The sequence below is a fragment of the Bombina bombina genome, chromosome 11 (genome assembly GCF_027579735.1).
Source record: "Bombina bombina isolate aBomBom1 chromosome 11, aBomBom1.pri, whole genome shotgun sequence".
Classification (NCBI taxonomy): domain Eukaryota; kingdom Metazoa; phylum Chordata; class Amphibia; order Anura; family Bombinatoridae; genus Bombina; species Bombina bombina.
In genome coordinates, this window is record NC_069509.1 from 173234929 (window position 1) to 173248064 (window position 13136).

The 13136-nt window shown below is 38.0% G+C and overlaps 1 protein-coding gene across 1 annotated transcript in view; it reads left to right on the forward strand.

Annotated features, from left to right (window-relative positions):
- The window catches only part of SNX29 (sorting nexin 29), a 1109599-nt gene that overhangs the window by 16215 nt on the left and 1080248 nt on the right, over nt 1-13136 (forward strand). The window contains exon 2 of the mRNA XM_053694493.1: nt 11999-12063. Coding sequence (XP_053550468.1) covers nt 11999-12063 — 65 coding nt within the window. The remainder of the gene's footprint in view (nt 1-11998; nt 12064-13136) is intronic.

A 13136-nucleotide genomic window follows, 5' to 3' on the forward strand; every position in this document is an offset into this window, starting at 1 on the left:
TTGCGGATGGGTGTGTAAGCACAGAGCATGGCGCTATCTCAAAACCCTCTACTGGATAAATTACAGGTTTTAAAGAGTGAATTACACAATGTTCTTCTATTTTACTCCTTGCGCTCATTAAAGGTATAACAGTAGCAATCACATATGACACTACAGGAACATAAATCCATAACTATGCTTATCCAAGTGCCTGTGAATATAAATGCTTGTTGTTTATTGATACTTTGTACCACATCACTGGCTGGAGTTTAGAAACATACACACATATATACAAATATATTATACACATACACACATATATACAAATATACACACACATACACATATATATACAAATATATTATACACATACACACATATATACAAATATACACACACATACACATATATATACAAATATATTATACACATACACACATATATACAAATATACACACACATACACATATATATACAAATATATTATACACATACACACATATATACAAATATACACACACATACACATATATATACAAATATACACACACACACATATCCGAATTTACACACACACATATATACAAATATATTATACACATACACACATATATACAAATATACACACACATATACACATATCCAAATATACACACATATATACAAATATATTATACACATACACACATATATACACACACACACATACACACATATCCGAATTTACACACACACATATATACAAATATATTATACACATACACACATATATACAAATATACACACATACACATATACAAATATACACACACACACATATCCGAATTTACACACACACATATATACAAATATACACACACATATATACAAATATATTATACACATACACACACATATACAAATATACACACACACATATACACACACACACATATACACATATACAAATATACACACACACACATACACACATATCCAAATATACATACACACATATACAAATATACACACACATATATACAAATATATTATACACATACACACATATATACAAATATATTATACACATACACATATATACATATACACACACATATATACATATATACACACACACACACACACATATATACAAATATACACACACACACATATATATACAAATATACACACACATATACAAATTGTCAGGATAGGTAAAGTCCAGAGTTAGACCCAAATGCTAGAATGAGGTTAATAACACCCTAGCACAGTGAGTATATACCAGGACCTGACCCTGCGACAGCTGTAGTATAATATACTCACAGTAATAGACTGGAAGATGGCACAACAGGGTCAGGAGAGGAAACTTCTTGTAGATAGGATTAACCAATAGAGTAATCAGGCAAGCGATGTTCAGCAACGTGTAATCAGGCAGATAGGGATTAACCAATAGAGTAGTCAGATAAGCAATGTCCAGCAACGTATAATCAAGCAGGTATGGGTTAATCAATAGAGTAGTCAGGTAAGCAATGTCCAGCAACGTGTAATCAGGCAGGTATGGGTTAACCAATAGAGTAGTGAGGCAAGCAAAGTCCAGCAACGTGTAATCAGGCAGGAAGGGGTTAACCAATAGAGTAGTCAGATAAGCAATGTCCAGCAACGTGTAATCAGGCAGGAAGGGGTTAACCAATAGAGTAGTCAGGTAAGCAGAGTCCAGCAACGTATAATCAGGCAGGTAGGGGTTCAGGGTTCAGAATAATAAGGCACAGGTTCAGAACTACACAGGAATTGTACCCACAAAGCCAACAAGAAAAACAAACAGGCACCGATGAGAGGAGACGCCGGAATAAGAAGGCCTCCTGACGTCATCAGAAGTGCCGACAGGAACAGGGTTGCTAAGCAACCAGGAAAGCGTTACCGCGCTGAGGCAGAGGCAGGGAAAAAAGCGATCAGCAGCTGAGCGATCGCGACAGTGCCCCCCCCTCAAGGACCCCTCCGGGGAACACGAACAGGCTTAGAAGGATTCTGGGCGTGGAACCGTTTGATCAAAGCAGAGGCACGGACATGAGAAGCAGGTTCCCAAGAACGTTCAGTGATGGGATATCCCTTCCAATGGACCAAATAGTAGAGACGGTTACCCCGTAATCTGGAATCAAGAATTTGACTGATCTCGAATTCTGAAGTACCATCCACAAGGAACGGAGAGGGAACTCTACATTTGGTGGAAAATTGGTTAGAGACTGCTGGTTTAAGAAGAGATACATGAAAGACAGGGTGAATCCTCAAGTTGTCTGGTAAAGCCACCCTGTAGGCAGTAGAACATACCTTGGAGACAATCCTGAATGGCCCGATGAATTTGGGGCCCAATTTAGCACAGGGTTGTTTGAGTCGGATGAATCTGGTGGAAATCCAAACCTTGTCTCCAGTCCGAAAAGAGGGCGCCTTCCGGCGTCTGCGATCCGCAAATCGTTTATACTTTCGAGTAGAGAGAAGAAGAATTTCCCGAATCTTCTTCCAGTGTTTACAAAGACTTCTCACTGTACGATCTGCTCCAGGAACTCCAGAACTTCCCGAGGACATAGGAAAAGTTCTAGGTGCGAATCCATAGGCTGCCTTGAAAGGAGAAGTCTGTAAAGAAGAGTTGAAGCGGGAATTGTAAGCAAGTTCTGCTAAAGGAAGAAGTTGAGACCAATTGGAGTGCTGATGATTAACATAGTGCCTGAGGTAGGACTCAAGAGATTGATTTACCCGCTCAGTTTGACCATTGGACTGAGGATGATGAGCAGTAGAAAGAGATATGGTGATATGGTAACTCCAAACTGTTTGCATAGAGATTTCCAAAATCTTGAGACAAATTGAACTCCTCGATCAGAAACGATGTCCAAAGGAAAACCATGTAATCTGGTGACATGGAGAACAAACAATTCAGCGAGTTTCTGGGCCAATGGTAATCCAGTTAATGGAACAAAATGAGCTGCTTTGGAGAACCTATCTACCACAACCCATATGGTCTTGTTTCCGGCAGAATTAGGAAGATCTGTAATAAAGTCCATGGAAACATGAGACCAGGGATAATATGGAACAGGCAGAGGTTGTAAGAGACCAAAAGGTAAAGATGAAGACTGTTTATTAGAGGTACAGGAATGACAAGCTACAACATAATCCTTGACATCTTTGCCCATGGAAGGCCACCAGACATGTTGTTTGAGTCTCCACAAAGTATTATGCACTCCAGGATGTCCAGACAGAACATTATCATGAGCCCAACGAAGAAGTTTTAGGCGGAATTCATTAGGTACAAACAAGATCCCAGGAGGTATGTTATAAGATGAAGGAACAGAAGCTTGAGCAGACTGTAATGCTTGTAAAGGAAACGTAGATAACTGAGCCAGAACTTTAGCAGGACGGAGAATGGGTTCAGAATCCAGAAATGTAGAATCAGAAGCCAGAAATTGTCTAGATAAAGCGTCTGCTTTCGTATTCTTAGAGCCAGGAATATAAGAGAGGACAAAATTAAATCTGGAGAAGAACAGAGCCCATCTGGCTTGACGTGAGTTGAGGCGTTTGGCAGTATGAAGATACAGAAGATTTTTATGGTCTGTGAGTATAAGAAATGGTTGAACAGTGCCTTCCAGCAGATGTCTCCATTCTTCCAAAGCCATTTTAATAGCTAGCAGTTCTTTGTTACCAACGTCATAATTCAGTTCGGAAGTATTGAACTTCTTGGAGAAAAATCCCACGGGAAGGATCTTGCTGGAAACAGGATTTCGCTGAGAAAGTACTGCCCCAGCAGCAATCAGAGAAGCATCCACTTCAAGAATGAATTGGAGAGTCGGAACAGGATGGCAAAGAATGGGAGCCGAAGTAAATGCAGACTTTAGAGATTCAAATGCCTGTAAGGCTTGATCAGACCAATGCTTGCAATCCTGACCCTTTTTAGTAAGAGCAGTAAGGGGTGCCGAGATGAAAGCAAAGTCCTTTATGAACTTACGATAGTAATTGGCAAACCCCAGGAACCTTTGAAGAGATTTTAAGGAAGTAGGTCTAGGCCAATCTAGAATAGCCGACAGTTTGTCAGAATCCATCTTGAATCCAGACGGAGAAATTATGTAACCCAGGAAAGGAATAGATTCTTGATGAAAAGAACACTTTTCAAGCTTGGCAAAGAGAAAATTTTCACGTAATCTCTGGAGTACTAATGTAACATGATGTATGTGATCCTGTACAGTCCGGGAATAAATCAGAATATCATCAAGATAGATAATAACGAATTGATTAAGATAGTCTCTGAATATTTCATTAACAAAATGTTGAAAAACTGCAGGGGCATTGCATAACCCAAAAGGCATAACTAAATATTCGTAGTGTCCAAACCTAGTGTTGAAAGCAGTTTTCCACTCGTCCCCTTTACGAATTCTGACCAAATTATATGCCCCACGAAGATCCAATTTGGTAAAGATGGAAGCACCCTGGAGACGATCAAATAATTCGGGAATAAGAGGGAGTGGGTAACAATTATTGATTGTAATTTGATTAAGAGCTCGATAATCTATGCAAGGACGAAGACCTCCATCTTTCTTTTCCACAAAGAAAAAACCTGCCCCTACTGGAGAAGAAGGACGGATAAAACCTCGGGCCAGATTATCCTTGATATATTCCTCAAGTGAGACATTTTCTTGCCGAGAAAGTGGGTAAGTTTTATCCTTAGGTAGAGGTGCTCCTGGTAATAAGTCAATGGGACAATCAAAGGTCCGGTGAGGAGGTAATACTTCAGCATCTTTTTTAGAAAAGACATCACAAAAAGAATGATATTGTTCAGGCAAAGAGTCTGGAATGTCTAATACTGCTACAACAGTACTAGAAGTTTTGGGAGCATTCCGTAGACACTGTGTGAAACAAGAAGATCCCCAAGCAACAAGCTCTCCTTTAGACCAGGAAAAAACTGGATCATGTAGTTGAAGCCAAGGAAGTCACAGAATGAGAGGAAACTGAGGGGAAGAGATGATGTCGAAGCAAATGGTTTCGGAATGAAGTACTCCTACAGACATGAGAAGTGGAATGGTAGAATGACGAATGAAACCAGAACCCAAAGGTTGACCACTGACAGTAGTGACCTTAATTATTTGGCTCTTGGGAAGCAAAGGGATACGAAAAGCATTGACAAACTCTGAATCCATAAACATTCCTGCAGCTCCAGAGTCGATGAGTGCTTGAGCCTGAAATTTGGTGTTGCCATAGCGGACAGTAACTGGAACAAACAGCTTGGGATTGAGGGAAGAAAAAGAACTTTGGCTTAACTCAGTCCCTCTTCCTGGAGTTAAGCCCTGGCTTTTACTGGACGAGTTGGACAATCCTTTAACATATGCCCCTTAATACCGCAGTAAAGACATAGTCCCAGATTACGCCTTCTGAGACGTTCAGCTTCGGATAATTTAATAGCACTAACCTCCATGGGTTCACTTGACTCAGAGATAGAAGTATTTGGAGTAGGAAGTTTTGGAGTATGAGGCATAGGACGAAAGGAAGATCTGATAAAGGATCTTCTGTTACGGTCACGTTCATGGAGACGCTCAGAGTAACGAGCATCAAGCTTGATACATAAGTTGATAAGATCTTCTAGAGAATCGGGAAGATCCCTATAAACCAATTCATCTTTTAAACGATCACAAAGACCTTTACGAAGCGCTGCACGCAGGGCTCCATGATTCCACATAGTTTCAGCAGCTAAAGTCCGGAATTCTATAGCATATTGTGCTACAGAAAGAGATCCCTGTCTTAAATCTAAAAGTCCTGCTTCAGCCGCTGCTGATCTACCAGGTTTATCAAACACAGAAGAAAATATAGATACAAAAGTGTCAATATCCTGGAGCAAAGGATCATCCTTTTCCAACAGTGGAGAAACCCAAGCCAGGGCTTTACCCTTCATAAGGGAAATTAAAAAGGTGATCTTGGAGGAAGAAGAAACTAACATCTGAGGATTATTTTTGAAGTGAAGGCGGTACTGATTAAGAAATCCTCGACAGTCTTCTGGATTGCCGTCATATTTATCCGGTAGTGGAATTCTAGGAATAAATTGTTCTGCAGGTTGTGGCGGATTAAACGCAGGGTTAGAGCTGGCCGCAGGAACAACAGGTGTTGCAGAGACTTGAGAAGGTGGAGACAACTTATGCAAAAGAGCAGTTATTTGATCCAATTTAGAATCCAGGGATTGCAAGTGTGCAGAGTGGGTTCCAAGAAGCTGTCCCTGTAGAGCCACAGCTCTGGATAACTCACCAGGGTCCATTATATGGCCTGTTTGTAATGTCAGGATAGGTAAAGTCCAGAGTTAGACCCAAATGCTAGAATGAGGTTAATAACACCCTAGCACAGTGAGTATATACCAGGACCTGACCCTGCGACAGCTGTAGTATAATATACTCACAGTAATAGACTGGAAGATGGCACAACAGGGTCAGGAGAGGAAACTTCTTGTAGATAGGATTAACCAATAGAGTAATCAGGCAAGCGATTTTCAGCAACGTGTAATCAGGCAGATAGGGATTAACCAATAGAGTAGTCAGATAAGCAATGTCCAGCAACGTATAATCAAGCAGGTATGGGTTAATCAATAGAGTAGTCAGGTAAGCAATGTCCAGCAACGTGTAATCAGGCAGGTATGGGTTAACCAATAGAGTAGTGAAGCAAGCAAAGTCCAGCAACGTGTAATCAGACAGGAAGGGGTTAACGAATAGAGTAGTCGGGTAAGCAGAGTCCAGCAACGTATAATCAGGCAGGTATGGGTTAACCAATAGAGTAGTGAGGCAAGCAAAGTCCAGCAACGTGTAATCAGGCAGGAAGGGGTTAACCAATAGAGTAGTCAGGTAAGCAGAGTCCAGCAACGTATAATCAGGCAGGTAGGGGTTCAGAATAATAAGGCACAGGTTCAGAAATACACAGGAATAGTACTCACAAAGCCAACGAGAAAAACAAACAGGCACCGATGAGAGGAGACGCCGGAATAAGAAGGCCTCCTGACGTAATCAGAAGTGCCGACAGGAAAAGGGTTGCTAAGCAACCAGGAAAGCGTTACCGCGCTGAGGCAGAGGCAGGGAAAAAAGCGATCAGCAGCTGAGCGATCGCGACACAAATATATTATACACATACACACATATATAAAAATATATACACACATATACAAATATATACACACACACACATAGACACATATCCGAATATACACACACACATATATACAAATATATTATACTCATACACACATATATACAAATGTATACACACACACATACACATATATACAAATATATTATACACATACACACATATATACAAATATATTATACACATATACACATACACACATATATACAAATACACACACACACACACACACACATTTACAAATATTATACACATACACACACATATACAAATATACGCATACACACATATACAAATATATATATACACACACACACACACACATACTGTATATACAAATATTATACACATACACACATATATACAAATATACACACACATATATATAAATATACACGCACACATATACAAATATACACATACACACATATATACAAATATACATACACACATATATCCAAATATACAAGTATAATACATATATATATATATATATATATATATATATATATATACATACAAATATACACACACATGTATATACACACACATATGTGTGTGTATATATATATATATATATATATATACACACACATATATATATACACACACGCGTGTACACACACATATATGTATGTGTATGTGTGTGTATATATATGTATATGTATATATATATGAGAATAGAAAGGAGTAGGGTGGCGCAGAGAACCAAAAGCTAGAGAACACAGTCAATGTACAACAATGTAAATATAGAACAGCAAATAAGATAAAATATAATAAAAATTATTACATATACAAAATCAAATCCATAAAATAAGTAAAAAACTAATATATCAGAGGGAGATATTAGGTGAATAAGAGATAGGCCTAAGCCCAATAATGAGTCTAAAATAAAGTAATCCAGTGCACATCAGATGTAGAGAAAACAATCTTCATGCGATAATCCCCTAATGGATGTACACTTACTTCAAGAGACCTCAATCAGATGAGGTAAGAATGTAGCACTTTCATAGATGGGCAAGGCACCTCCTGTAGAATGGATGGATTACGATAACTGAGGGTCTCCTAGTATATAAACTTCTGTGTCTTGGAATACTGATAGTAGAACCTTCCCAGACTCCTTGTGCTCTCTTTAGTGAGTGGTAACTTCCAATTCCAGTATAGGTGTCGTAGAAAAGGAACCAGAAAAGCAAACATAATGTAAAACTGCTTTAATAGAACATAAACTGACACACAATAAGTTACACTCACATTAATGAACCTCAACTAATGAGATATGATAATAGCACATAAAAGAAGTGAAAGCTGAAGCCCAGAAGTCCTGTAATCATCCGTAGTAGGGAAGACAGTTCAAGATGAAATCAAAGGCTCCAGATACACAGAGGCACAGTTAAATCCAAAACCATAACTATAGACAAGCAGTGCACCTTCCTTAAATATATATATATAGTACACCACAAATGTAGTTTTACAATTGGCATAGAACTCAATATTATAATGAGAGTTATCTATCGTGGATCTAAAATCTTTAGTCAGATCTATCATTCCACAGGCCAAGCATCCCCTAGCCCCACATCTGAAGTTGCCCTTAGTGGCCAACCAGATGTGGTCCTTTCCAATTTTCTGTACTAAGCTAGGAGCTAGTTTAGTTGCTAGGGTCACAGGTTTCTTGGACACAAATTTACATTGGCCTAAGGTATCCATAATTTGTTTTATTTTTGATAAGTTTTATTTGCAGTGCTGCGGCACCGCAATGGGGGCAAAATATGCCCCATCTTTTGCAAACTTGTATATGGGTTTTTGGGAACTCAAGTACATTTTTGATCAGAATAACCCTTTTGTTGATAACATTTATCGATGATTTATCATCGAGATTTATCGATGATTTAATATTCATATTCAATGGGTTGCTAGGTGATGAGGGTTTTGAGGACTTTTTGAGATATGTAAGAAAGAATGAGATGCAACTGGATTTTGTTGGAATTTGGAATACTGTACGGGTTGACTTTCTGGATGTGGCGCTACAGGGAGATGTGGGGAATCAAAGGATAATATCAGAAACTTATAAGCCTAGTGCAGGCAATACTATTTTGCATGCCACCTCTTGTCATCCCCAACACCTTGTTCGCGCCATACCCAGTGGTCAATTCATCAGACTAAGGAGAAATACCAGGGATACACAAGTTTATTTGCGTCAATCTATGGACCTTTGTGAAAGACTTGAAGCAAGGGGATATAATAGACAAAAATTGGAGTTGGCTAGAATGGAAATTAGTAATCATGAGCAAACACAGACAAAGAGCGATACAACTAAAGGTGTGAAACAAGGTGATATTTTATTCACCACTGAGTAGACCAATCAATTTCCTGAAATTGTCAGGATTTTAAAGCGGAATTTGCATGTGTTGACTAGTGATGAAATATTAAAGGATACCTTAGGCCAATGTAAATTTGTGTCCAAGAAACCTGTGACCCTAGCAACTAAACTAGCTCCTAGCTTAGTACAGATGTGGGGCCGGGCTAGGGAATGCTTGACCTGTGGATTGATAGATCTGACTAAAGATTTTAGATCCACGATAGATAACTCTCATTATAATATTGAGTTCTATGCCAATTGTAAAACTACATTTGTGGTGTACTTGTTGGAATGCTTGATTTGCCACTGTCAGTATGTTGGAAAAACTACCAGGCAGATGAGCACAAGGGCTCGTGAACACTATAATGATGTGAAGAATTATAATAAAGATTCCACAAGCGCACCGCATTTCAATGGAGTACACTTCACAAATATTGGTAAATTCTCAATTAAGGCTATTGATGTGGCAAAAATGCCAATCAGAGGAGGAAATAAATCCAAAATTTTGGATAAAAAGGAGTTATATTGGATTTTTAAATTAAAAACAAGGATCCCTAGTGCAATTATCTTTCTACTACACCAATTTTTCAATTACAGGATCATTGTGAAAACCGTTTGGCAATAGTTTATAATTTATAGCTAAGAACATATCATCTAAGATCTGTTATGTCCCTTTTCATTGAAGCAGCAAATAATTTAAGCTTGGATAATAATATTTATATTGTATTATATGTGAAATTTCATTTGATATATAGAATAGTCATTACATCTATTTAGTGAACTGGAATATGTGACTTATTGTTTAATTTTAATTGTGCAGATGGTTTACATGATTCAGACACGTTTATATGTTTATTGAGTTGATATTTTTTATATATACTCTATGCCTCTATGAAGTATGGGCAAGCTTGAGGGCATTTGATGCCCTATATAAGGGTGTTTGTAATGTACACTAATTAAGTCTATGAGTAAGCACCACACTGCCGATTTTTCTCCATTTGTCTGCCTTGGTGTAATACCTGATGTTTGGTATGTTCAAATAAACTTTTGAATTTTTATTTTTTATGACCCGCTGTGCAGCCGCTTCTTTCCTGTGTTTACCGTTGAATTGGTTCCTGCTTACTTTCCGGCTTGCACCTTGTCAGTACTGTGACTTCAAGATTTTTTGTCTCCTGTTTATGACGACATCACTCAGCGTTTAGTTTTCCTCCAGGTCGCCGGCTGTTGCGGCTAGTGACTCACTACAAAAAGAACACACATACACTTATATAAAAACACACATCTGGTGTATTTAGCTAGCGCCTAGTAGTGTATTGCTGCTCCTTCAACAAAGGATACCAAGGGAATGAAGCCAAATTGTATGCCTAATGAAATAAACATTTTGGATTTCATGTCCATTTAATACTGTACATCCTTTTTGGTTGAAAGTCATATCCTTTTTGGATCTGTATTAACTAGTAGATTCCTGAGCTTTCATCCCATCTTAAAGTGATGGTAAATCCGAGCGTTTAAAAAAAATGGTAAGATTTACCAACACTAAAAATAAACTGGACTTTCATTGATGAGTTTGTAAAAAAAAAAAAAAAAGGATGCTAAACTCGCCCTTTCTGTGCCGCAGATTCTCACTAAACTCAGTGCCTCCAGCCTCCCACGACACATCGCTCTTTTCTCAATGCGGTGACGTTTCCACCTCTAAACCAATATCCGTACTTGCATACAGAACATTGTCAGATGACTAGCACAGCTATTGGTTCCAGTAGTTGGCCCTATGACATTGCATATAAATTTGAAAGACTAGGATGATATATAATATAATTTATTATCCCGTTAGATGTAACCAAATGTTTAATAAGATAGTTTAGAAACATCTGATGAAGGAAATTATAAAAATATTTACTAACATGAAATACATCTCTGAGTTAATTGATTTAAGGGTTTGTGTGGATTATACCAGACTTTGATTGGCATTGATTCATTTATCACTGTGACAGCTTTGCCAACTAGAACAGAAAGCACAGGGGGAAGTGATGGCGCTTTCCCCTTTGTATAAACAGATCCGGAATGTTAGTGATATTTTAGATGGAGTTTAATTCATCCGGTGTAATGAAGATGCGCTGTAACTTACTTTTTAATGAAGCGCTGAAATTCAAACACCCTGCTCTCAGGCCAACCACTTTAAAACAATTTTATTGGTGAGCTAAAGGTTTGAAATGTTCTCCAATCAGATCTACAGCCATACGGCACTCGCACAAATTTTTTTTTTGTAGCTGGATCGCCAATTGGAGATTTGTAAACCGTTAGCACACAATTGTCTGTGTGTTTAACTGAGTAGCTACAGAGAACTGCTGTTGCAGTCACTGAGCCAATCGGCATAATCAGTAGCATTAATATTAGCTATAATGAATTAGAACATGACAATTTTGCACTACGGTTTCCCATGTTTTCATTTTTTAATTTTTCTATATGCCCTTTACAGAATGTAAGTGATTATTGACATAAACTTAATGTGCTTGCTGATTTCAGGGCTGCAGAACAATGACTTGAAAAGGCAGCATCTCATGGAGAGGTTACTGGATGCAGTAAAGCAGGTGAGGTTTATTTATTTATTGTTTTATTCAAAAAGATACTTATTTACTTCAATCTGAATGTCCGGTTAAGGTATACATTAACTTTGGTTATTGTTTTTCTTAAAGGGATATTAAACAGCGCTCCTTTTGTAAAAAAAAATCTTTATTGAAATTAAACTTAAAGGGACAGTCAACACCAAAATGTTTGTTATTTTAAAAGATAATTCCTTAATTCCTTAATTACCAATTCCCCAGTTTTGCATAACCAACACAGTTATAATTATACACGTTTTACCTCTGTAATTACCTTGTATCTAAGCCTTAGCAGACTGCCCCCTTTTTTCAGTTCTTTTGACAGACTTGCATTTTAGCCAATCAGAGCTGACTCCATGGTAAATTCACGTGCATGAGCTCAATGTTATCTATATGAAACACATGAACTAATGCCCTCAAGCGGTGAAAAAAATGCATTTAGATTAGAGGTGGCCTTCAAGGTCTAAGAAATTAGCATATGAACCTCCTAGTGTTTAGCTTTCAACTAAGAATACCAAGAGAACAAGCAAAATTGGTGATATAAGTAAATTGGAAAGTTGTTTAAAAATTACATGCCCTATTTGAATCATGAAAGGTTTTTTTTTGGACTTGACTATCCCTTTAAAGAGAAACAGGTCACCCAACAACGCTGTTCCAGGTTCAGACATGGTCTTCATTTCAAAATAGGTGTGCTGGGGGAGGTACAACTAACACAGCGTGTATCGCACTATAGCGTGGTGCACGCCAAACGGCTGAGCAAGCTGTGAATAAACTGCATACGAAAAAAATAAGGCAGCACTCTAGGGGTTTCAAAAAAGGGTAATTATTTAAATCCTTTATTTCATCAATTAAAAGATCACATCGACATCGGAGGACAGGAAAAAAAAATTCCTTGCGCGTTTTGTGCCTCTCAGCTTTTAATTATAGGATTAAGTGCCGAGCGGCACAAAACGCGTAAATTATTTTTTTCCTCTGTCCTACGATGTCAATGTGATCTTTTAATTGATGAAATAAAGGATTGATTTTATACCCTTTTTTTAAATCCCTAGAGTGCTGCCTTA